General features: G+C 51.4%; 7 protein-coding genes across 7 annotated transcripts; 4 read left to right on the top strand and 3 right to left on the bottom strand.

Moving 5' to 3' along the window:
- Nucleotides 1–510: 510 nt before the first annotated feature.
- On the top strand, nucleotides 511–2,357 carry BDQ94DRAFT_170673 (extracellular metalloproteinase; the record flags this gene model as incomplete). Its single annotated transcript, XM_026771557.1, has 4 exons — nucleotides 511–864; nucleotides 911–1,299; nucleotides 1,342–1,892; nucleotides 1,939–2,357. The coding sequence occupies 4 exons, from the start codon at nucleotides 511–513 to the stop codon at nucleotides 2,355–2,357; spliced, it is 1,713 nt and encodes a 570-aa protein (XP_026626001.1).
- Nucleotides 2,358–2,833: 476 nt separating this feature from the next.
- BDQ94DRAFT_170672 (putative MFS monocarboxylate transporter) lies at nucleotides 2,834–4,399 on the bottom strand (the record flags this gene model as incomplete). The annotated part of the gene is made up of 5 exons (XM_026771556.1): nucleotides 2,834–2,987; nucleotides 3,070–3,167; nucleotides 3,248–4,024; nucleotides 4,085–4,301; nucleotides 4,350–4,399. The coding sequence occupies 5 exons, from the start codon at nucleotides 4,397–4,399 to the stop codon at nucleotides 2,834–2,836; spliced, it is 1,296 nt and encodes a 431-aa protein (XP_026626000.1).
- Nucleotides 4,400–4,864: 465 nt separating this feature from the next.
- On the top strand, nucleotides 4,865–7,034 carry BDQ94DRAFT_178975 (Zn(II)2Cys6 transcription factor; the record flags this gene model as incomplete). Its single annotated transcript, XM_026773264.1, has 2 exons — nucleotides 4,865–5,937; nucleotides 5,987–7,034. 2 exons carry the CDS (start codon nucleotides 4,865–4,867, stop codon nucleotides 7,032–7,034), a joined length of 2,121 nt encoding a protein of 706 aa, XP_026625999.1.
- Nucleotides 7,035–7,295: 261 nt separating this feature from the next.
- On the bottom strand, nucleotides 7,296–8,992 carry BDQ94DRAFT_159700 (uncharacterized protein; the record flags this gene model as incomplete). Its single annotated transcript, XM_026769110.1, has 4 exons — nucleotides 7,296–7,943; nucleotides 7,996–8,411; nucleotides 8,461–8,737; nucleotides 8,816–8,992. The coding sequence occupies 4 exons, from the start codon at nucleotides 8,990–8,992 to the stop codon at nucleotides 7,296–7,298; spliced, it is 1,518 nt and encodes a 505-aa protein (XP_026625998.1).
- A 338-nt stretch (nucleotides 8,993–9,330) lies between these two features.
- On the bottom strand, nucleotides 9,331–9,870 carry BDQ94DRAFT_170669 (uncharacterized protein; the record flags this gene model as incomplete). Its single annotated transcript, XM_026771554.1, has 1 exon — nucleotides 9,331–9,870. One exon carries the CDS (start codon nucleotides 9,868–9,870, stop codon nucleotides 9,331–9,333), a length of 540 nt encoding a protein of 179 aa, XP_026625997.1.
- Nucleotides 9,871–10,932: 1,062 nt separating this feature from the next.
- Nucleotides 10,933–12,162, top strand: BDQ94DRAFT_170668 (male sterility protein-domain-containing protein; the record flags this gene model as incomplete). The annotated part of the gene is made up of 1 exon (XM_026771553.1): nucleotides 10,933–12,162. The coding sequence occupies one exon, from the start codon at nucleotides 10,933–10,935 to the stop codon at nucleotides 12,160–12,162; it is 1,230 nt and encodes a 409-aa protein (XP_026625996.1).
- A 730-nt stretch (nucleotides 12,163–12,892) lies between these two features.
- BDQ94DRAFT_178973 (uncharacterized protein) lies at nucleotides 12,893–21,161 on the top strand (the record flags this gene model as incomplete). Its single annotated transcript, XM_026773263.1, has 12 exons — nucleotides 12,893–13,410; nucleotides 13,465–13,963; nucleotides 14,115–14,739; nucleotides 14,782–15,231; nucleotides 15,287–17,445; nucleotides 17,506–17,599; nucleotides 17,661–17,686; nucleotides 17,753–18,625; nucleotides 18,704–18,985; nucleotides 19,093–19,167; nucleotides 19,237–19,577; nucleotides 19,644–21,161. The coding sequence occupies 12 exons, from the start codon at nucleotides 12,893–12,895 to the stop codon at nucleotides 21,031–21,033; spliced, it is 7,332 nt and encodes a 2,443-aa protein (XP_026625995.1). The 3' UTR covers nucleotides 21,034–21,161.
- Nucleotides 21,162–21,254: the final 93 nt, after the last annotated feature.

Genomic DNA, 21,254 nt, shown 5'->3' with positions numbered 1-21,254 from the left:
AACAATTTATCTATGGAGCAATCTGCATGGCACTTGGTGATTCCATTAGTATAAGGTGACCAACTAGTGCCGGCGAATTATGGGAAGCCTGCCTTGTCTTACGACCGGACGATCTTCCGTCCTCAGAACGCGTGCTACCAGCATTTTCAAAGTATGACAGTCCGGATTTGGTTTACTATCGATGGAAAAAATGCCTTCTCTATGGGATCCCTAGCACTCGGCAGGCCAGCTTGTGAGACAACCCGGGAGGTCAGCCATTATTAGACCAATGAGAGCCGGCAAGTTGGAGAGGTTGTACTTCGACAATGTTGGACAGCCATGCAACGTCGGACAGTAGCTTTGATAGGGAAGATCCCAAGGGTGAACCAGGAGGGATAGGGGTAGGTATGGCTGTATCGACTAGTAGTCCCTCTTTCACCCAGAACAAACTTAAGTATATAGAGTAGTAAATGTTCCGCGGATTGCCAATGGCCCAAAATCATCTTTCATCCCATTCACGCAGTAGCAAACATGCATGGTCTGCGCCTAGTCTGCAGCATAGGGGCATTGCCTCTGGCTATCCTGGCATATCCTGCGGCTTCATTACATGATACAACTCCAGCATCCGTGGGCTTGGACTCCCTGCGTTTGACCTCTAACTCCGCTTACTTCAATTCTGTCCATGTAAACATGAATATATCAGTCGCAGTGTCCACTGAAGAACATTATACCGATACAGCAGCTCGACTGGTTCAGAACATTGTTCCTGGAGCGAGCTTTCGTCTCATCGATGACCACTTTGTCGGCGACAATGGAGTTGCACATGTATACTTCCGCCAAACGCTCCATGGTATTGACATTGACAATGCGGATTTCAATGTTAATGTCTGCTCCCCAACTACTTTGTCCGGAAGGAAGCTTACGGTTACAGATTGGAAAAGACGGACTGGTTTTGTCTTTCGGACATTCGTTCTTCACAGGCGCGTTGCCGAGCAGCTATTTGGACAATCCCAACGTTTTAAGTCCGAAGGCTGCACTTAGAGGAGCAAGGGACGCTTTACAGCTTCCACTGACTATTGACAATGTTTCTACAGAAGCTGCTGAAGGGCGGAACGAGTACATATTCAGAGAGGCAGTGGGAGCGGTATCTGACCCCAAAGCTAAGCTAGTCTACCTTGTCAAGCCACAAGGGACTCTGGCGCTCACCTGGAGGATAGAAACAGACATGTATGAGCACTGGCTACTGACATACATTGATGCAGAGACCACCACTGTCCACGGCGTGGTTGACTATGTGGCAGACGCGACATATCAAGTATAGTGAGTGGCTCTCCCCATTGAATAACGAAGCTAAGACAACAGTCCCTGGGGCATAAACGATCCAGCAGAAGGACATCGCACCATCGTCACCGATCCCTGGGACTTATCCGCATCCGCATACACTTGGATAAGCGATGGACGGGACAACTACACCACAACCAGAGGCAACAATGCCATCGCACACTGGAATCCGACCGGCGGTGGCTCCTATCTCTACAATCTACGCCCATCCGACCCCAACTTGAATTTCCAATGGCCATACTCCCCAAACATGTCCCCACCCCGATCATACATCAACGCCTCCATCGTCCAACTCTTCTACACAGCAAACGCCTACCACGACCTCCTCTATACACTTGGATTCACCGAATCCGCCGGCAACTTCCAATGGAACAACAGCGCCCACGGCGGCCGGGACAAAGACTACGTGATCCTCAACGCACAGGACGGCTCCGGGTTCAGCAACGCAAACTTTGCAACTCCACCCGATGGTATCCCCGGCCGTATGCGCATGTACATCTGGATCGAGTCCACTCCGTCGCGTGATGGAAGTTTTGACGCGGGAATTGTAATTCACGAATACACTCACGGTGGTAAGCCTCTTCCCAGAAGATTTAAAAACCCAATCTAACAAACCAGTATCCAATCGTCTCACCGGCGGCTCCCACAACGCCGGATGCCTCAGCACCCTCGAATCGGGTGGTATGGGCGAAGGCTGGGGCGACTTTATGGCGACGGCCATCCGAATCAAGCCCAACGATACACGCACAACGTCCTACACTATGGGTGCATGGACAGATAATGACAAACGTGGTGTCCGCGACTATCCCTACTCTACTTCGTTTGCCGAAAACCCTCTGAACTACACGAGCGTGAATACCATGAACGGCGTGCACGCCATCGGAACTGTCTGGGCAACCATGCTATACGAGGTCTTGTGGAACCTCATCGACAAGTACGGGAAGAATGATGGGTCGAGGCCGGTGTTTAGAAACGGGGTGCCTAAAGATGGGAAGTATTTGATGATGAAGTTGGTGGTGGATGGGATGGCACTGTAAGTGATGCACAGAATAGCTTCTTTCACCTTTGGAGTGTCCGTGGTATCCTGACTAATGGACCGAAGGCAACCATGTAATCCGAACTCCGTGCAAGCCAGGGATGCGATCCTCGACGCAGACATAGTGTTGACTGGCGGGAAGAATCGATGTGAGATCTGGAGGGGGTTTGCGAAGAGAGGATTGGGGCAAGGAGCGGCTCATAGTAGTTTAAATTGGATGCGGAGGGGGAGTACACTTCTTCCTAAGGGATGTTAGTCTTGCACAGGTCGTTCTTGGTGAGAGATGAGTGGAGATGCCTGGTTTATTAGAATAGGACTAATTATCTAGCACTAATACAATATCGACAGATCTAAACAGGAAGTAAATCTATAAGTTATCACACGCATAAACCCCATCACCCCCTAGTCTACTTCGAAACAACTACCACACCACCGACATCCTCATCCTCACCAAACACCCCTCCCCCGCATAAGAACCTAAACAACAGCCCTCAACTCCATACTCTGCGCCCCCCTCGCCACACACAACAACAACCCACCCACGAGCAGACTCACCCCCGCGTATATCGACAGCGCAAGAAACCCATACTTCTGCACCAGCGCCCCGGAAATAGGTATCCCAGCCATAGCACTGTACTCCCCGATAAGATACGATTAGCAAACCACCCTTACTCCCCAAGAAGCACAATTTAAAATAAACATAATGTGCATACCTCAAAGCCGTAGCCCCCATAACAACCCCCACTGCCAACCCCACCGTCTTCGGCGTCGCCAACTGCAACGCGCACGCTTGCTGGAGGGAGAGAATAGCCTATCCCATACCCACCCTATTAGCCATCTTCTTCCCACCTTTGTCAAGAGCGAAAACAAGGAAGGGAAAATTATACTCACACCAGAAGAAAACCCATACGCTATCGAGAATACCACTAATCCCGCTACACTCGTCGCCTTCGTCCAACAGAGGGCAACTATCCCTGCGAGAATCGTAAACACGAGACAGACATTGAACCGTCCGTACTTGTCCGCCAGTATCCCCGGGATGACCCTCCCGAAAAGAGACGCGCCGTTCAGCATGGATATGGTGTAGAATGATAACGAGGAGGAAAAGCCCTGCGCTACCCCGTAGCTAGAGACGTAGAAGAAGGGCGAGAACATGCCGAAGTAGATAATGAAGAAGGAGAGGCAGGTTAAGTGGAGGGTGCGGTTTTGGAGGAGGGGGGTTTCTGTATCTTTAGTGGGATCTGGGGATTGGGGTTCGGGTGAGGATTTCTCTGATTGTGGTTCTGGCGGCTGATGTTGGGACGATGGTGGTGGTGGTGGTGCAGCAGGCTGACAACAGAAACAAGTCACCGTAAGCAGCGGCAACATAATAAATCCGACGATGCGCATAGTCCATCCGAACCCGATGTTCGGTTTCTGAAGTAGTTCGTTGACGATGATCGGCCAGAGGACGCCACCGAGGGAAGATCCTCCGATGACGATTCCGACTGCTGCGCCGCGCTTGATCTTGATGTGTTGGCCGACGAGGGCGATCATGGGACAGGTGAGAAGGGATAGGGAGATGCCGAGGAGGATGCCTTGCGCGAGGATGAATTGGTAGAGTTCTTTGCAGAGGGAGGTCATCATGATGGAGAAGACGGAGCCGAGGGAGCCGATGCAGAGGAGGAGCTAGACTTTTCAGTTAGCTGGGGGTTGTATAGTGTTATGTTGATAGTATAGGGTACTGACTCGTGGGCCGATTGTGTCCAGGAGAGGCCCGGATACGACAGATACACCGAAAATGAAGAAGATGTCGATTGCTGCTATCCATGCGATGGTCGATTCGGGTTGGTCTGATAGTTGGTCCTTTTTGTAGTACTCTAGGAAGAGACCGAAGGAGTTCACGAAGCCAACAGTGCAGAACATGCCGCAGAATGAGCCCAGGAGGGTCTTCACTGCTCGCGGCCTGGAAGTTGTTAGTGATATGTGTATGGTTGGGGGGTGGGTGACTTACGTGTATTCGGAGGGAGGCGAGTCAGTAGGAGCATCTTCAGGGTGAGCCATGGTTGCTAGTCAGGTTTGGCAAGGTGAAGCTGAAGATAATGAGCGTACAGTGCAGCTCGATGTGATCTATGGGTTGATGGAAACATGTTTATTGAAAACAGAACCCTGAGCGCATATATATAATGTATTTGAGGGCTATGTATTGACATTATAAACCCCCGGACCCTCCGAGGACAGGGTTTCATGGTGTTGTAGATAGTATGAAGCTTAATGCTCGATGGCATTGGCTCGGACTGTCCGCGGAGCTTCCGGGCGGAGACGGTTAGCCATCAAGAACAACAATCCCACACCTCCGCAAGGAAGAACTGTCGACATTGCTATCCGGCAACGGAGAAATTTGCTCTCTACATCTTGGTAACACAGAAGTGAAGTGGCTGCATGCTGAAATAGTGGCCGATACTCACGTGACCCGTACAAACAATCGTCTGGGTGTTAACCTACTACCAAGACGACAGACATCTTATCATGAAGCGCAAAGCTGCATTCCAGCTGCCCCATACACCCCGACGCGCTCCGCGGCAGGACCCCGTGTCTTGCGACTCTTGTCGGCTCAAGAAGATTAAATGCGATCGCCAGCAGCCATGCAGCAGTTGCTCTGCGCGTCGGTTGACATGCCGTTATGGAAAGCCAGAAGCTGCAGGTACCGCAAGGGTTCAAAAACCACTATTAGCAGCTGGTGTGGAGCGGACATCCCCTCCCAGTAACCCAACTGTGCCTCCAAGAGCCGATAATGTGCCTGTTGAGCCCACTGCAGCTCCATTGCGGGCGTGCAATCGGGAGTCGCTGCTCACAGCGGACTGGCTGGAGAACATTCATATGGCTGACCGGGTACCAACAGCAACCCCGAAATGGCTGCGAGATGGATTAGATGATCCAGTAAGAGGACGCAACTTAAACTTAAACTTAAACGAAGAGACAGGCTCTGCAAGACCCCTACTGTCAATGCCATACATGAATCGATCCGCCATCGATGAGAATCCGGCGTCGATCAATCTGACTACCTTTGTACCCGCGAAATCGGAGGCTCTGGATCTCTTTCGATACTATCATCGTTACGTCGACTATCTCTACCATATAATTGTCCCAAAGCGTGTCGAGGACCAAATAAATGGGATCTATCGTTGTATTGAAAGCAATGCGCCCGTAGATCTCAACCACTTGGCGCTGCTTTTCGGCATTCTAGCCAGCTCTCTATGTCTGCAACGATCCGTGGTGGCATCTACTGATGCAGAAGCGCGCAGCCAAGAGTTTGCCTTTCTCACTGGCGCTGCATTGATTCAAAGCCACTACTCCCTGTCTCCAACTCTTGTGGGCTTGCAGGCAACCATGGTGGTCATGCATAATGTCTCTAACTGGAACATACCACCATCTGTGAGCGGTCTCTTCGTACATGGTGCGATAGTCAGCCAAGCTAAGAGTCTTATGCTGCACTGCATCGACTCCCCGCGCTTTCGAAATGAGAGAGAGGGATGTGATTACGATGCAATAGATCTTGAGGTCAAAAGACGACTTTGGTGGGATTTGACGTCTTTCGACTGGTAAGAGCTATTCGAGTGATGGATGGTAATGGCTGATTAACAATTGCAGGCTACTGGGCTTTCTTACTGGCCCGCAAGAGTGGACGTACCTCATCCAGCCGCACCACATGAACGTGAACCAGCCATTGAATATCGATGATAATGCAATGTGCCACAACATGGTTTCAATGCCAAACTCCACTCCAACAGACATGTCCTTTTTCCTTCAACGCCTGACCCTAGCTGCTGTGAGCCGGGAGGTAGTTGATGCAACGTCCTACGAGCATCTCCATGGCCTGGAGCCAAAATACGAAAAAATCCTCGAACTAGACAGAAAGTTCCATCAAGCGGTGGCGGAGATCCCTGACTTCTTCCGCCTTGATCCATCATCCAGACGACGGTTTGCTTCGCTCTACGAAGAGCGCCCGACCATTGCCTGGCAAGGCTGTCTCCTACAACAAGGCTTCTTCTCCCGCTTATGCCGTCTGCATCGAGATTTCTTCATCAGAGGAGCCCGTGAACCAGCATATTCCTATTCCCACGTGATCTGCCTGCAGTCTGCCCGGAAAGTGCTCGAGATTAAAAGGATCATGGATGGAAACGAACCGAACTATACGCCGCCCAACTCTGTCGTCTGGTCCGTAATGCATCATGTATTCGCTGCCGCTGTGATACTATTACTGGACGTGTGCTTCAATTGGGATGATATACTAGCCGAAAAGCGAAAAGAAGAAGTGCTGGATGCCTGCCGCATGCTGAGCAAGGCACAAGAGTCGTCTGCCCTGGTCAGGGAAGGAATCAATGCAATGATGGGTGTGTTGCAAAAGCATTGGAGAACCGGAAAGCAGGCTGAAAATTCCACTATTATTTCACAAGGGGCGGATGGGGCGCGCTCTCATCCTGGCCCTGCACCGGCTCATGTCCCAGCTCTCAATGCTGAATCAAACGTTATGCCACCACACCTCCCAGCTGTCACCAATGACAATGCACCTCATGAGAGGCAGCTGGAAGATATCTGGACCGAGATGCTGGAGACGGGCAACGATCTGGCTCTGGATTCTGCAGACTGGACGGAACTGTTGAATGAGCTGACAGACCCGGAGCTATCCCGAGGATGATTTATGTACTATTTCTACCGGTCTTAGCCAGACTTTAGAGTGCCGTCCTGCCTTTACTTTCTAAGTAAGGTCTATGTCGCGCAACTTCACGCCGCTATGACGAGAAGTACAATTAAGGGAAATTAATAGAAGCTCTTGTATCATTTTAGCGACGAATGTGGAAGAATTTATTCGGGGGTATGTATACATAAGATACTCTAGGGAGATTCGGCGAATGATCCTCACCCCTAAACGTAAACCTCAAGACAGCTAAACATCTGGCTAAATATTGGCAAATGTTTGGCCCAGCCCTTGCTTTTGCCCACCACCATCCCCGAAAGAAACCGCCGTCAGCATGTCAATCATAGTCGCCCAGGTAACCTCCGGCAGCCTTCCCTGAACCCAATAACCTTCGTGCTCCCCCATCAGGGTGTTATTCCTGCCACCGGGGCATTTGATAGTGCCGACAAAGTCATCTGGGCCCTGCACTCCTAAGAGCTGAAACAGTCGGTAGAAACACACTCCGAGGTCCACGAATAGGGGGGTCCCTCCCGCGCCGTCGAGCTCATACCACTGCTGTTTCGTCCAGCAAGATACCATCACGTGGGGGCTGCGCGTGCCAAAAGAGCGGGGCCGCCAGGGGGTCGTTCCAAGCCGGCGGTGTTGCTCGTGGATTTCAGGGAAACAGGCCGGATGGCGGCATTTAACGATGGTGTCACGGATGAGTTGGGCATGGTGGAGGAGCACGGGGAGGAAATTGGATGAGTGGTCCTTGGGACACGGGGTTGAAGGAGAAGATTTGGATTTGTGCCGAGCAGGAATAGGGACTAGAAACCAGGTGTTTCCCAGGGGACCGGGTGATTGGAGCTGCTGGTGGAAATTCATAAGGAAAGTGAAGTGAGGTGGTGCGGAGAGGGCTTGAGATGTGGCCTTCGCTCGTCAACATAAATGGAAGATGACGTTTCCTATAGCATATACATACCTCGTAGATGAATCCCATAAGCAAATCATGCTCAGTTACTTGTATACCTTCTCGACGCGCCTCCTGCACCCAATGGTCGATGATGCATTGCGGGATGAATAGGCTTTTGTTCACCTGACGTCGAGGCGAGTTGGCTTCGTAGGCGGACCAGAGGATCTGTCGCGCCCCGGACATAATTGTCGGCAGCCAGCCTGCCACTATCTCATGTTGATGGTCTTCGGCTACTGAGTGCGTCGTGCCTGATGCGGTCAGGGCATTCCAGCTATCCATAATATCGGATTTGAAGGCCAAGATGGAGCGAATCGGCGAGACAGTCTGGACTTCACGTCCGGACAGGAAGGCGAAGAAAGAGTTGGCAATCCAATGCATAGCTGTATTGTACATCAAATCAGATAAGGAGTTTGGACCCACAGGCACTGACACAGCGTGGTAAATCGAAAATGAGGAGCAGAAAGAGGGACCAACCTCGTATATCCCCCAGCGTATGCGACATTATGAAGCGGACAGCCCACGCATCATTGAAGAATACTACCCGAATCCTAAGCACTGGTTCACCGCAGATCTCGTCCCAAATGTCTCGGTTGAAATTCAGGCAATCGATTAGGCTGCACGTGTCGAGGAGTTGTACCGCGGGAAGTCCCACCTTCGCTGTTCGACATGGTAGCACCTCATCGAGGTCCTTCTTCAGGGTTCGGCTGTGATAAATCTCTGCGGGATAATCGCTATGGAGGAGCTTGGTGCGCTGTTGGAGTCCAAGGTCCATCAGATCCGGACCTTTGGCAAGGCTGAATATAATAGAGTCAGGGAAGCAGTGACATACCCAAAAGTCCATTCGCATCGCCAGCATAGGATACGTGGCCAATAGCTCTTGCGCAGCTCTCTGGCAATCAAGTGGCTCGGGCTTTGCGCGCACCACAATTGCCAGATGCGCTTCTACAAAGCGAGGCAGTCCCAGGTCTGCTGGGGATAGCTCTACGTCGCTGGTTGGCTTTGCCATGATGCTGATGTGGGACATCGATATATCTCTACACGAGAGGGCAAAAGCAAAGAATTTGGCCCTCAGGAGGTATGAATACCTTCTTTCTCCCTACACGGAATTATAGGAAGGGGACTGACTCTTGACCGCCCCTTCAGGAATGGGCTGCGGCAAGCAGGGGCTGATCGGTGAGAACTTAATTAATGCTGATGGGATTTGGCTATCTAGACTGTTTCTCTCCGTCATCCGCGGAGCATGGATCTATTTTTTGCTTAACAATATCTAGGTGACATCTTCATTCTTCAACCCTAACCCCCCCCCCTAATGCTATTCCCCTTCTTTTCCAAAGCCTACGGCTCCTAACAGCTCTGGACATAAACCTGAGCCCTGGTCGGCAAATCCTTGTTCCAAAGCTGCTCACTTTTGAAGTAATCCGATACCTTCTCGCACCGGTCTTCCGACAAATAGCCCACCAGCGGCAGGACCGCTGTCGTCGCAGCCCATTTGGCGTTATCGTCGACGCATTGCTTCAGTGCCGCCGTTTGTGGAGAATCGTTGCAAAGGTGATCATCGCCTAGGCGATCCCCGCATTTTTTGTTGACATTCTGGAAGACGTCATTCAGGTAGTTTTCGAAGGCAGCCTGCCCCTTCGGGTCATCAATTCCGGTATATTGCGCCCCATCCTGAACAACCTTTTTGATGACCCCTTCAAATACGGCATCCCATTCTGCCGGCCGAGGTTTGCAGCCCCAACTGCAAGTCTCTTGTTCGATAGTTGCGATGTATCGGCTGGGTACGGTGCTCATGGTATCAAGTGCTTCGAGGCAGCGTTGGCCCAATGATAGGGCCTGGGTAGATCCGAGCATGCACAGAATGGGGGTCAAATGTAGGAGGCGCATTATGGTTATTGCCGGTGCTTCTGATATGGAAATGAATGGATTTGAAAACAAATTCGGCCCTTGCTTTCTTTGGAAGGGAGGGAATAAGTGAGACCAATAGAGCTTTAATAAAGCAAGTGAGAGATGAATGGGCGCGAGAGGTCAGCTATATATCTACGTCTTGGTTGTCAAGTCTTGGGTACCGAGACAGGGAGGAGGTACAAACAAATATGTATTGGAGCATTCCCAACTAACTACGGCATTCTCCTTCTTTAGCGCCCTCACCAGTAGCCGAATTACCTTGCGGAAGCCTAGTCCGCATTACTTGAGCAATGAAAGAAGAGAAGTCTACAGGGCCGTCGAAAGATGAAAATCCTGGTCTTCCGCGGTCCGGCTGCCAGTACAGGTTATACATCAATTCCAGCCATCGAAAACTACTTAAGGGTCTTAAACAGCTTGTCAACATGCTGAGGGAACCGAGTGCACCCAACCACCGAGTTAATACGGTACCCGCAGGGTATAGATCATCGGATATGAAATGTGATGTGTCTCTTCATGTTATGTGTGTAGCTTCACCGTGTCCTCGCATGCCCGGGGAGAATAGCAATCAGATTGTTCATCTCGATGTCAGTGCATAATGAAGCAAAATAGAGATGAGGCATAGACACTGAAGATTCGCCTTCAGGCATGATTGAGGGCATATATTGCATGTTATTGTTGTTGCTTCACGGCGGGAGTTGAAGCGGGAGAAATTGCTCTTTAGGGAAGACGTGTACATGAACCCTCTACTTAATTTAATACATTGATTGAGCAAGCTGTGAGGGACTGAGTACAGTCTTAGCTGGTGGTGAGATGTACAGTATGGTATGTTTCTGGAGGCATTTACAAAGCAAGGAGCGTGCCTGTGCGACATCAACGGTTCTTTACCCGGTGCAGTCCCCTGGTATGCCTTGAAGCAGAGCACATGTACTCATATCCAATACCCTGGGAATGGTGACGGGATATATACATATCTATATATATCATACCGAAGGCGTTGACAAGTAGCCCTGCTTTGTGATATCCGTACAGGCCAAGATCACCATGGTTTATGACCCCCTTCATCTTGACCATGTCGACTGGTATCACAACCAAGTCGTCTTTCTAACCGGAGCCACTGGCAATCTCGGAGGATGTATCTTATACAAATTGGCAGTGCAGCTGCCCACAAAGAAGATATACGTACTGTGTCGACGCTCTTTCGAACAGGCCATGGGTAAATGGGAGGCATCCATGCCGGAACAGGTGGAAGAAATCTTCGACTCCGGTAAAGTCCACTGCCTCATTGGTAATACCAACGAGCCCCATTTGGGACTGAAGAAAGCCGATCGGGACAGACTGCAACAGGATGTCACCGTCGTCATCCACGGCGCGGCTTCCATATCCATGTTCCAGGAGCTCCACGAGGCGGTCGAACAGCATTGTTCGGCCATGACGAACATGATCCGTCTCGCATCCCAATTAGCCCACCTGCAGACTTTCGTGTACATATCATCCATCTCGGTCTGCATGTTGCTTTCGGATGGAACTGCTAGGGAACAATTCATGAAGGCATCGGCGGACGAGCCCGACCCCGAAGAACAGGTGGCTTCTATCATGGCAACTCACTCGTCGCCGTATTCCGACCGATTCCCGACCTCCTACAGTCAGGCCAAGTATCTCGCGGAGAGGTTACTTTTTGCCCAGGAAGGTTCCTTTCCCATCCTGGTGGTTCGACCAGCGAGCATTGGGCCTGCTATTCGAGATCCATATCCGCTATATGGTGTTCCTGGTTCCACCCCGGTTGATACAGCTATTCATCTCTTTACACAGAGTGGAGTCTACCGATCACTGAGCGAAACAAGAAAGTTTTCAGAAGAGACAGTAATCGATGAAATCCCAGTGGACCTGACCGCTAACGGATGTCTCCTTCACATTGCCTGCGGGAGCCGTGGCATTGTTCATCTCGGATGCCAGCTGTACATCACTCGAAGTCTGAGTGATTTCATGATCCAATGGCAGAAGTATGGTCCGAAAGATATGGAACTCCGCATCGCCAGGCTGAATAAAGAGCGGAATGGTGCTTTAGCGAGACAGGCCTACGAAGCATTGTATCGCAGTCACCGTGGTTGGTTCTTCGACTGCTCTCGCTCGCAACCCCTCCAAGTCACCGAGGGACCCATCGGCCTGTCGCTTGCCAATCATGACTTTGAGCAGTATGCAAGATTGCGGATGGAAAAGCAGGGGCGGATATGGACACAGCAGATGAAGATATGGGATTCGCATGTTGATTGAAACTATACACCGTTTTCCTGTCCTTGCGTTCAGCTCACACGTTGCATGTAACTGAGACAGGAATATCACATGTCTGATTGATGATTAAGTCATACCTCGTTAGAGCATTTACATAACCCCTGGCACCGTTCGCGCTCAGGGTGATGCAGACCATAAATGAACTACCAATCCCATGCTGCACGCGTTTACCTCTAGGGTTAAGCTGGCAAATGCTTTTGGTAAAGACCAGCAGGCTCCACCACGTGTCGTACAAACAAGGGGCTCGGTAATGTAGGTTTCGAATTTCTATATACTAGGCTTCATGTTTCGGGGGATATAGCCTGCCCTTGCATGATCGGATTGTCGGATTGTACGACCGCTCTAGCGATCCCCTTGCGTAGATCATCGCCTCCGGCTTTCTGAATGATGTATGTGGTAGACAATGTCGGCCCTTTAGCGTCTTCGATATAAACGCACAGTCAGAAGCATCTTGAGCTACGAAAAACTCATCGAACCCTAGGGTACGGCCATGCCTTAATCCGCATCCGAAGGACATAACGCCGAGTTCCACAGTTGTCAGAGTACCGAGGATAGCTTCCTATACAGTACCCATACTCCGAGGCAGACGCCTGGCATGGATCCGGTCACTCTAAATACCTCTTTGTGCCAATCGTGCCGGCATGAAAACAAGGCGCGTACCAAATTGCATCTCCAATGTCTACACGGCCCCGTCCTGAAAGATAGCCTAACAATGTTGCAGGCAAGCACACCAGACCGCAGCCCTCCTCCGATTGCTATCGTGGGAATGGCATGCAGATTACCCGGTGGCGTCAACTCACCCGAAGAATTATATAGATTTCTGCTCGAGAAGAAAGACGGCCTATGCGAAGTACCAAGCACCCGGTATACAATCGACTCGTTCTACAATGCTAGCAGCCGCGGCGCCATTAAAACCCGCCATGGATACTTCCTGCAGGAGGATCCGATGCTATTTGATGCACCGTTCTTCTCAATTACTGATTACGAGGCCGAGCGCATGGATCCCCAGCAGCGACAGCTTCTTGAGGTTGTATGGGAATGCCTGGAAAGCGCAGGTGAAACCAATTGGAAGGGAAAGAACATCGGCTGCTATGTTGGAGTGTACGGCGAGGACTGGCTCGATCTCGCGAGTAAAGACCCCCAAGCCACGAGTCGCTACCATGTCCTTGGAACGGGGCAGTTTGCTTTGGCAAATCGACTTTCCTATGAATATGATTTTCAGGGCCCGAGGTAAGAAGACATTGCCTGTTTCTGCTCTTCCCTTTGGCTGAAATTTGCACTTAGCATGACCCTGCAGACAGGGTGTTCGGCGTCGATGATAGGATTGCACGAAGCCTGTCAATCAATCTACTCTGGAGACAGTTGTGCAGCTATTGTTGCAGGAACAAATCTTATACTTGCACCTACAATGACGGTCACAATGTCGGATAATGGTGTTTTGTCTCCAACTGGGACATGCAAAACCTTTGACGCAAAGGCCGATGGCTATGGCCGCGCTGAAGCAGTCAATGTACTTTATATCAAGGCGCTCCAAGATGCTATACGAGATAAGAACCCCATCCGAGCTATTATCCGCGCAACGACCACCAATTCGGATGGGAAAACGCCTAGTATTACCACTCCCGGATCGAAGTCGCAAGAAGTACTGGTCAGAAGGGCATATGAAAAAGCGGGTATTGAAGACATAGGCCAGACGGGCTTCTTTGAATGCCACGGAACCGGAACTGTAGCCGGAGATACCGTCGAAACTTCGGCTGTCGCGAAACTCTTCAAGGGTAAGGGGGTAGTCATCGGAGCTGTTCGTAATTCTTTCCTTCTATCAGTGTTTGCCGGACTGTGCTAAGGAAAAGTAGGTGAAGCCTAACGTGGGTCATAGTGAGGGGGCATCCGCCATCACCAGCATTATTAAAGCGGTTGTCTCCCTCGAGAACAAGACAATCCCCCCAAATGTATTCTTTGATACACCCAATCCCGACATCCCTTTCAAAGAAGAAAGGCTTCATGTGCCCCTTGAGCCTATGGCTTGGCCTGAGGGACGCAGCTACCGGGTCAGTGTGAACTCTTTCGGTATTGGCGGCGCCAATGGCCACGTTATCCTCGATTCCAGCTCCAGTTTCCACGGAAAAGTTACATCCCCGCCGGAAGGGTCTCTGGACGAGAACTCTCGTCTTCTTGTTGTATCTGCGGGAAGCGCAGAGAGCCTGCAGAAGCGGATTGAACAGATTATAGAGCACGCTAATTCAAATCCGTCTATACTTCATGATCTGGCTTATACGCTTGGCTCTCGACGAGAACATCTATCGCATCGGGCATTTACAGTGGCCCAGCAAAATGAACCAATATCTTCATCGAATTTCCAGAGCGCGGTGGGTGTTACTCCGGAGTTGGTTTGGGTATTTACAGGCCAGGGAGCCCAATGGGCTGGAATGGGGAGGGATTTGATTAGGGCCTTCCCCATTGCCAGTGACTGCATCAGGCAGCTTACGAAGACGCTTCAGCAGCTACCTGATGGGCCCAGCTGGTTGTTACAAGGTGACTTGCCCGTCTCCCTACCCCATAGTAATTATATAAATGTGAAGCCGATCTAGCTAACACAAACAGAGGAATTGAGCAAAGAGGGCAGGGGAAGTCGAGTCAATGCAGCCGAGTTCTCGCAGCCTCTCTGCACCGCTCTTCAGATTGCGCTGATTGATGTACTACATAGCTGGGGAATCAGGCCATCCTCCGTTGTCGGTCACTCGAGCGGGGAGATCGCAGCAGCGTATGCTGCTGGTGCCATCACCGCCCAATCGGCCATCATCATTGCCTACTATCGAGGCTTAGCCGCCAAAAGACAGGATGGTACTGGCGCCATGGCGGCCGTCGGTCTCAGCGCTGAGGACGTTCAACCCTATCTGCAAGACGGAGTGGTTATTGCGTGCCATAACAGCCCTTGTAGCGTCACGCTATCTGGAGACCCGCCTGCCATGGATACCGTCGTCAATCGAATCAAGTCAGAGTTTCCAGACGTTCTATGTAGACGCCTTAAGGTTTCAATTGCCTATCACTCCCGTAAGTGCTTTTCCAAACCATACACTTGTTGAGACCGGGCTGAGAAAAGCTAAAGATCATATGCATGAACTGGGGCAAAACTACGAAGCGAGCATCGCGCCATACATTCAGGTCACGGACCAAATGCTGCCGCTGTATTCCAGCGTCAGAGCAGCGTGCATCACGCAACCTTCAGAGCTCAATGCGACTTACTGGCGGTCTAATTTACAATCGCCTGTGCTCTTTGTTGATGCTGTCCGAGGAGTTCTAGCAGCCTCTAGCCCCGTGGGCCGAGCTTTCCTCGAGATTGGACCTCACTCCGCGTTATCGGCGCCCCTCCGCCAAACATTCCACTCCGAGGGAGCTAAACCAAAATTTGTATATATATCAACACTGATCCGTAATGCTGGGGAGACACGGGATCAGTTATTGAATACTGCTGGATCACTGCATGTGAACGGGGTCTCAGTCAACCTGCAAGAGATTAATGGGGAAGGACTCACCTTGAGCAACCTGCCCTTGTACCCCTGGCAGCACACCACCAGATACCTACAAGAGAGCCGATTGACTCGCAAGTGGAGATTTCGAGACCATCCGCACCATGAACTGCTCGGCGATCGTGTTGTGGAGTCGTCGGATTGGGAACCTTCCTGGAGAAATATTCTACGCTTGAAGGATGTACCCTGGATCGAAGAACATATACTTCAGGGAAATATTATTTTTCCAGCCACTGGCTATATTGCGATGATTGGGGAAGCCATTAGCCAGCTAGATACGAGTCAGGACGGTTACTCCATCCGCGATTTGATCATCAAAACGCCTTTGTTATTGAGGGATTCGGACGAGGTTGAGATCCTCACAACTCTGAAACAGGCACGCATCTCCGATATCACTGACTCTGAATGGTATACGTTTTCCATCATGTCACACGACAGTACGGATGACAGCTGGATCAAACATTGCCATGGAAGGGTCAGAGCCGGGGTTGAACACGCACCTAAATTTCGCGAGATCAAGCCGTATGCCCGATCGGTGGATGTCAACAGATGCTATAGGAGGCTTGAACGGTTTGGCTTTGCTTACGGTAACGTTTTCCGGGGGCTTCGAAGCATCTCTATCCACCCGACCGAGCATAGGGCGTCGGGAACAGTGGCCGACATGGGCGATAAACGCTCCAGATATACTCTGCACCCAGCCACAATGGACAGTCACCTGCAGATGTTCAATGTACTCACAGAAAGAGACCAGGATGCATCAATGGGAGCTATCATTCCAGCAGCCATGGGTGAGGTTTACGTGAGAGGAAGCGCAGCCCAGATCAGCTTCGAAGGTGGATTATCCAAAACGAGCTCGGGTCAATCTCTGGGAGACATCGTTGGCACGGCCGGGGACCAAATACTTTTCTCCGTCTCCGGCCTCTTCGGGTTCCCACTCAGCCTCCCCCAGAACTGCAAGGCGTCGCAACAGCTATGCTCCCAAATCAGATGGATGCCAGATATTGATATGGTCCCTCCAAATGCCATGCTTCGTGGCGATCAGGGTTTAGAACGGAATCAGCTGTGGCAGGATGCCAGTCGACTATGTGAAGTGTACATCATGGAAACTTATGACCGTTTAAAGGATGTTACAGCTGTGAGCGATCACCTGCGCAGATGGCAACAATGGATCACTACCGAGGCCATCAGGCTGCGTCAACGAGATAATTCTGCTCAGCCCAAGTCACAGGTAGGGGACAGTATGGGGTCGCGGCAGGAGACGATATCACGAATCTTGTTAGACCATGCGAACAGAAGAGGCACCCACCCAATTTTATTCGAATGCATCGGCCAGATCATGGAAAATTGTGATCGCATTGTCCTTGGGCAGGTTTCGGCACTCGATGTGCTCGAGATAGAGGGCAGACTCGAGAGATACAATGAATGGTTGCAATCACAATGTGATTGGAGCTATTTTTTGTCACTATTGGGACATTCAAACCCGACTATCCGCGTGCTAGAGATCGGATCTGGGACTGGGGCTTCAACAATAGCCGTGCTGCAACACCTTCGCTCTCCTGAAGGTGTACGGCATTATTCTCAGTACACTGTGACAGAGGCACGTGAAGCATCCCTCAAAGCTGTTCAGAAGAACTTGCAGCACAACGAAGACTTGACCTATACGTTGCTCGATATCTCAGTCGACCCTGAAGCGCAAGGGTTCGATCTGCATAGCTATGACTTGATTATTGCTTCCAATGTCAGTCTTCATGATCAGAAACGCCTGTTTTCTGTCGATGCCAGCTAACCAAGAGACTAGTTGCACACGGCGCCGCGACTCGGAACAGCCCTACAACATATACGCCAGCTGCTAGCCCCGAACGGTCGGTTATTACTTCATGAGCTTTGCCCTGGTATGTTAGAAGCCTCATTCAAGCCCGAGCCCTAATTTATAACACAACAACGATCTAATAGGAACTTTGATCACCGAATACTTAATGGTAAGTTGGAACACAACCTTGACGCCGCAGCATTTTCATTTGTCTTTCTCGCTCACCCTCAACCAGGGGTCTCTCACGCAATGGTCGTCAGCGAAAGACTTCAGGGTAAATGACAAGCCGTATATATCGCGGGACAGATGGGATACTGAACTACGCAATGCCGGCTTCATTGGCATAGAAGGGATGGCCTACGACGTGGCGCCCCCACACCAAACCTACTTGACCATGCTCTCTCGAGTGCCTTTTTCACAGCCCGAGGCTGAGAAGTACAGCGCAGTGACTCTCCTAACAATGGGCTCTCCCGGACCATGGGCGAACGAAGTGGCATCTTGTTTTCGCGAGGGGGGTTGCGTCGTAAACTGGACAACGCTTCAAGACACTCCCCGAGAAAACCATTGGATCATCTCCCTTCTAGACCTGAATGGCCCATATCTGAATGACTTCTCTGAGGAGCGCTATCGCTCTCTGCAATCATTTTTGCTGGAAACTGACAAATCCCACATGATCTGGGTGACAAGCAGCTCGCAGATGGACTGTGCCGACCCTCGGTTCGGGCTGATCCTCGGGCTGACGCGTGCTCTCCGACATGAGATGCCCGGCAGTATCTCTCTCTTCGAGACTGATTGTTATACGCAGCAGGCGGCTGGAGCTCTGTTTAAGGTGTTTGAGAAGCTGCAGCGCGTTCGACGTTGCTCAGAGGCAGCAGTGACTGAGTCCGAATATTCCTTCTTTCAGGGGGTGACACACGTCAGCAGATGCCATTGGATGCATACGGCACAGATTTCACCGCGGCCAGAGACACAGTGCCCGCGCAAGCTGGATGTCGGTTCGTTTGGCCTGATAGATACAACACAGTGGGTGGCAATAGCCGGTCACCGAGAAGATTTGGAGAAAGGCCAAATTGAGGTCGATGTGCATTACGTCGGCTTGAACTTCAGGGTATATCGTGCTTTCCCTCACCACCAACGTTACTCACCTGCCAAACAAATGAAGACTGACCAACGTCTGTGTATATAGGACGTATTAGTGGGGATGGGCGTCTTCGGAAGAGCCGACGAGCTCGGTCTCGAGGGAACTGGGGTCGTCCACCGCGTCGCATCCGACGTGAAGGATCTGCAGCCAGGCGACCGAGTCATGATATTAGGTGGTGGGCTGTTTCGTACTCGCGTAGTCCTGTCCGCCACTTTCTGCCGGAAGATCCCAGCAGACTTGGCCCTGGATGATGCAGCGACCATGGGGTCCGTTTATATGACCGCTTGGTATTGCTTGTGTCACCTTGGGCGCCTGCAAAATGGCGATGTAAGTCAACCAGCCGAGATAGCTAACCCTACCCTTTTCCCCTTCACTGTGTGGCCCCTTTTGCTCGTTGTACAGACATCGGTTGACATTTGCGTTCTGCACGCCAGTCTGTATTGATTCATTCGGCCTGCGGTGGACTGGGCCTCGCGGCAATCCAGGTTTGTCGGACGGTAGGTGCAGAGGTACGTTTGAGCACTGGACTTAGAGATAAATCCTGGTAGCTAGACTGACGATGCGGATACGACCTGCAGATTTTCGCAACGGTGGGAAATGAGGATAAGGCTATGTATTTGATCGAAGAGTTTGGCATTCCGCGGAATCACATCTTCAGCTCCCGAAACAGTGACTTCCTCCCGAGTCTGATGGAGGAGACTCAGGGCCGTGGGGTGGACATCGTGCTCAACTCGCTGTCCGGGAAGCTGCTGCACACTTCGTGGGAATGTGTGGCACCTTTCGGTCGGTTCATTGAGGTTGGGAAACGGGACTTTCTGGCCAACGGCCAGTTGGCCATGGCCCCGTTTATTGAGAATCGGTCCTATATCGGATTCGACCTCTTTCAGATGGGCAAGCAGAACCCCCGAGCTCATGAACGGTAAGCGCATGCATGCACAGCCAGAAGATAATGTATGGGGATTCTTCATCTGACAGAGACTTTCAGGCTGCTGCAACAGTTTCAAGACTGGTACGATGGTGGCCACATTAAGCCCATCCGACCCGTCACCATCTATGAGGCGGCCAAGGTGACCGACGCCTTCCGGTATATGCAGCAGGGCAGCCACATGGGTAAGATCTTAATCCGAATGCCCTCTGATCCGATGGAGTTGGCCCCAACTTCCCAGCCTCCGGTAAGCTTCTCGCCCAACAAGTCGTATCTTCTCGTGGGTGGCCTGGGAGGTGTAGGCCGTTCCGTAGCCCTGTGGATGGTGCAGCGTGGTGCACGACATCTAGTTATTCTGTCTCGCTCTGCTGGACAGTCCGATAGCGATCGGGATTTTATTCTCGACTTAGAAGAGCAGGGCTGTCATGTCATCTGCGTGGCAGGGAGTGTGGCCACCGCTGCCGATGTTGAGTCGGCGATCGCCAGATGTCCCCGACCACTGGCAGGGATTCTTCAAATGTCTGCCGTTCTACGAGATCAGAGTTTCGCGAAAATGACGTATGATGAGTGGTCCACCTGCCTTGCCACGAAGGTCCGAGGCACATGGAATCTTCATCACGCGGCTTCGGATCAGCTGCTCGACTTCTTCATCGTCTTCAGCTCCATCGCTGGAATCTGTGGAAATCACGGCCAGGCCAACTATGCCGCCGCCAACACATTCCTTGACAGCTTTACGCGCTACCGCCGCCGACTGGGGCTCCCTTCGGCCACACTTGCTCTCGGGGCCGTGGAGGACTGTGGTCTCGTCAGCCGTGATGCAAAGGTGTTACAGGCAATGCAGGCAGCTTCCGTGCGGCTTGTCAGGGAGGACGAGCTCCTAGAAGGTGTAGAGCTGGCTATCCGCCAGTCCAATGCCCCTTTCTCTCCTCCTCATCCTGCACCTACTGCCTCCCCATCAACGTCTATTGGTCAAGGGATAACGTCAGACGCTTGTATCATCGGCCTCGGAAACACCCGCTCTATCAGCGACCCTACTGTCCGGACAGTATGGCCGTCTGCCGACCCACGATTCTCCCTCTACACTAATATCGAGGTGAAGGACGGACAGAGAACGACGGTCGGTGGCGCGGCCTTCAAGGAGCTCCTGCGGAGGGTCGACCAGAACCCGACCATGCTGAATGATTCCGACGTAGCGAACAATTTGTCCCACGAGCTGAGCAAGCACCTGGCGCGGCATATGCCGCGGGCAGCTGAGATGTCCGCGGAGGAGGTTGCAGAGATGCCGATTGACTCCCTCATGGCGGTGGAGATTCAGCGCGGGTTGCGGGGGGATCTCAATTGGGATATTAGTATGGTAGAGATTGCGAAAATTGGGAAGATAGGGCGGTTGGCGGAGGCGGCGATTCAGCATTTGAAGAAGAAGTATGGGCTTGTGAGGGAGGGGGAGTAGTGAGGGGGAAGTGCTTTTCTTTACTACTGGGATGCTAGTGGCCGGCTGCTCCTACTTGGATTAGACGACTGACTATTGGGGCTAGATATATTATTCATTCATTAGTTGCAGAGAGACCTAGATTGAACATTGATAGTATGATACAACACTAGGGTACTGATGTAGCTAAGGAAACCAGCACAAATCGCACCTACAGTGTACTGGGATATTGAGTGGAAGAG

This window comes from Aspergillus welwitschiae, assembly GCF_003344945.1.
Source record: "Aspergillus welwitschiae strain CBS 139.54b unplaced genomic scaffold BDQ94scaffold_17, whole genome shotgun sequence".
NCBI lineage: Eukaryota > Fungi > Ascomycota > Eurotiomycetes > Eurotiales > Aspergillaceae > Aspergillus > Aspergillus welwitschiae.
Note: the sequence above shows the minus strand (reverse complement) of the source record. Positions and strands in the feature narration are given on the sequence as shown.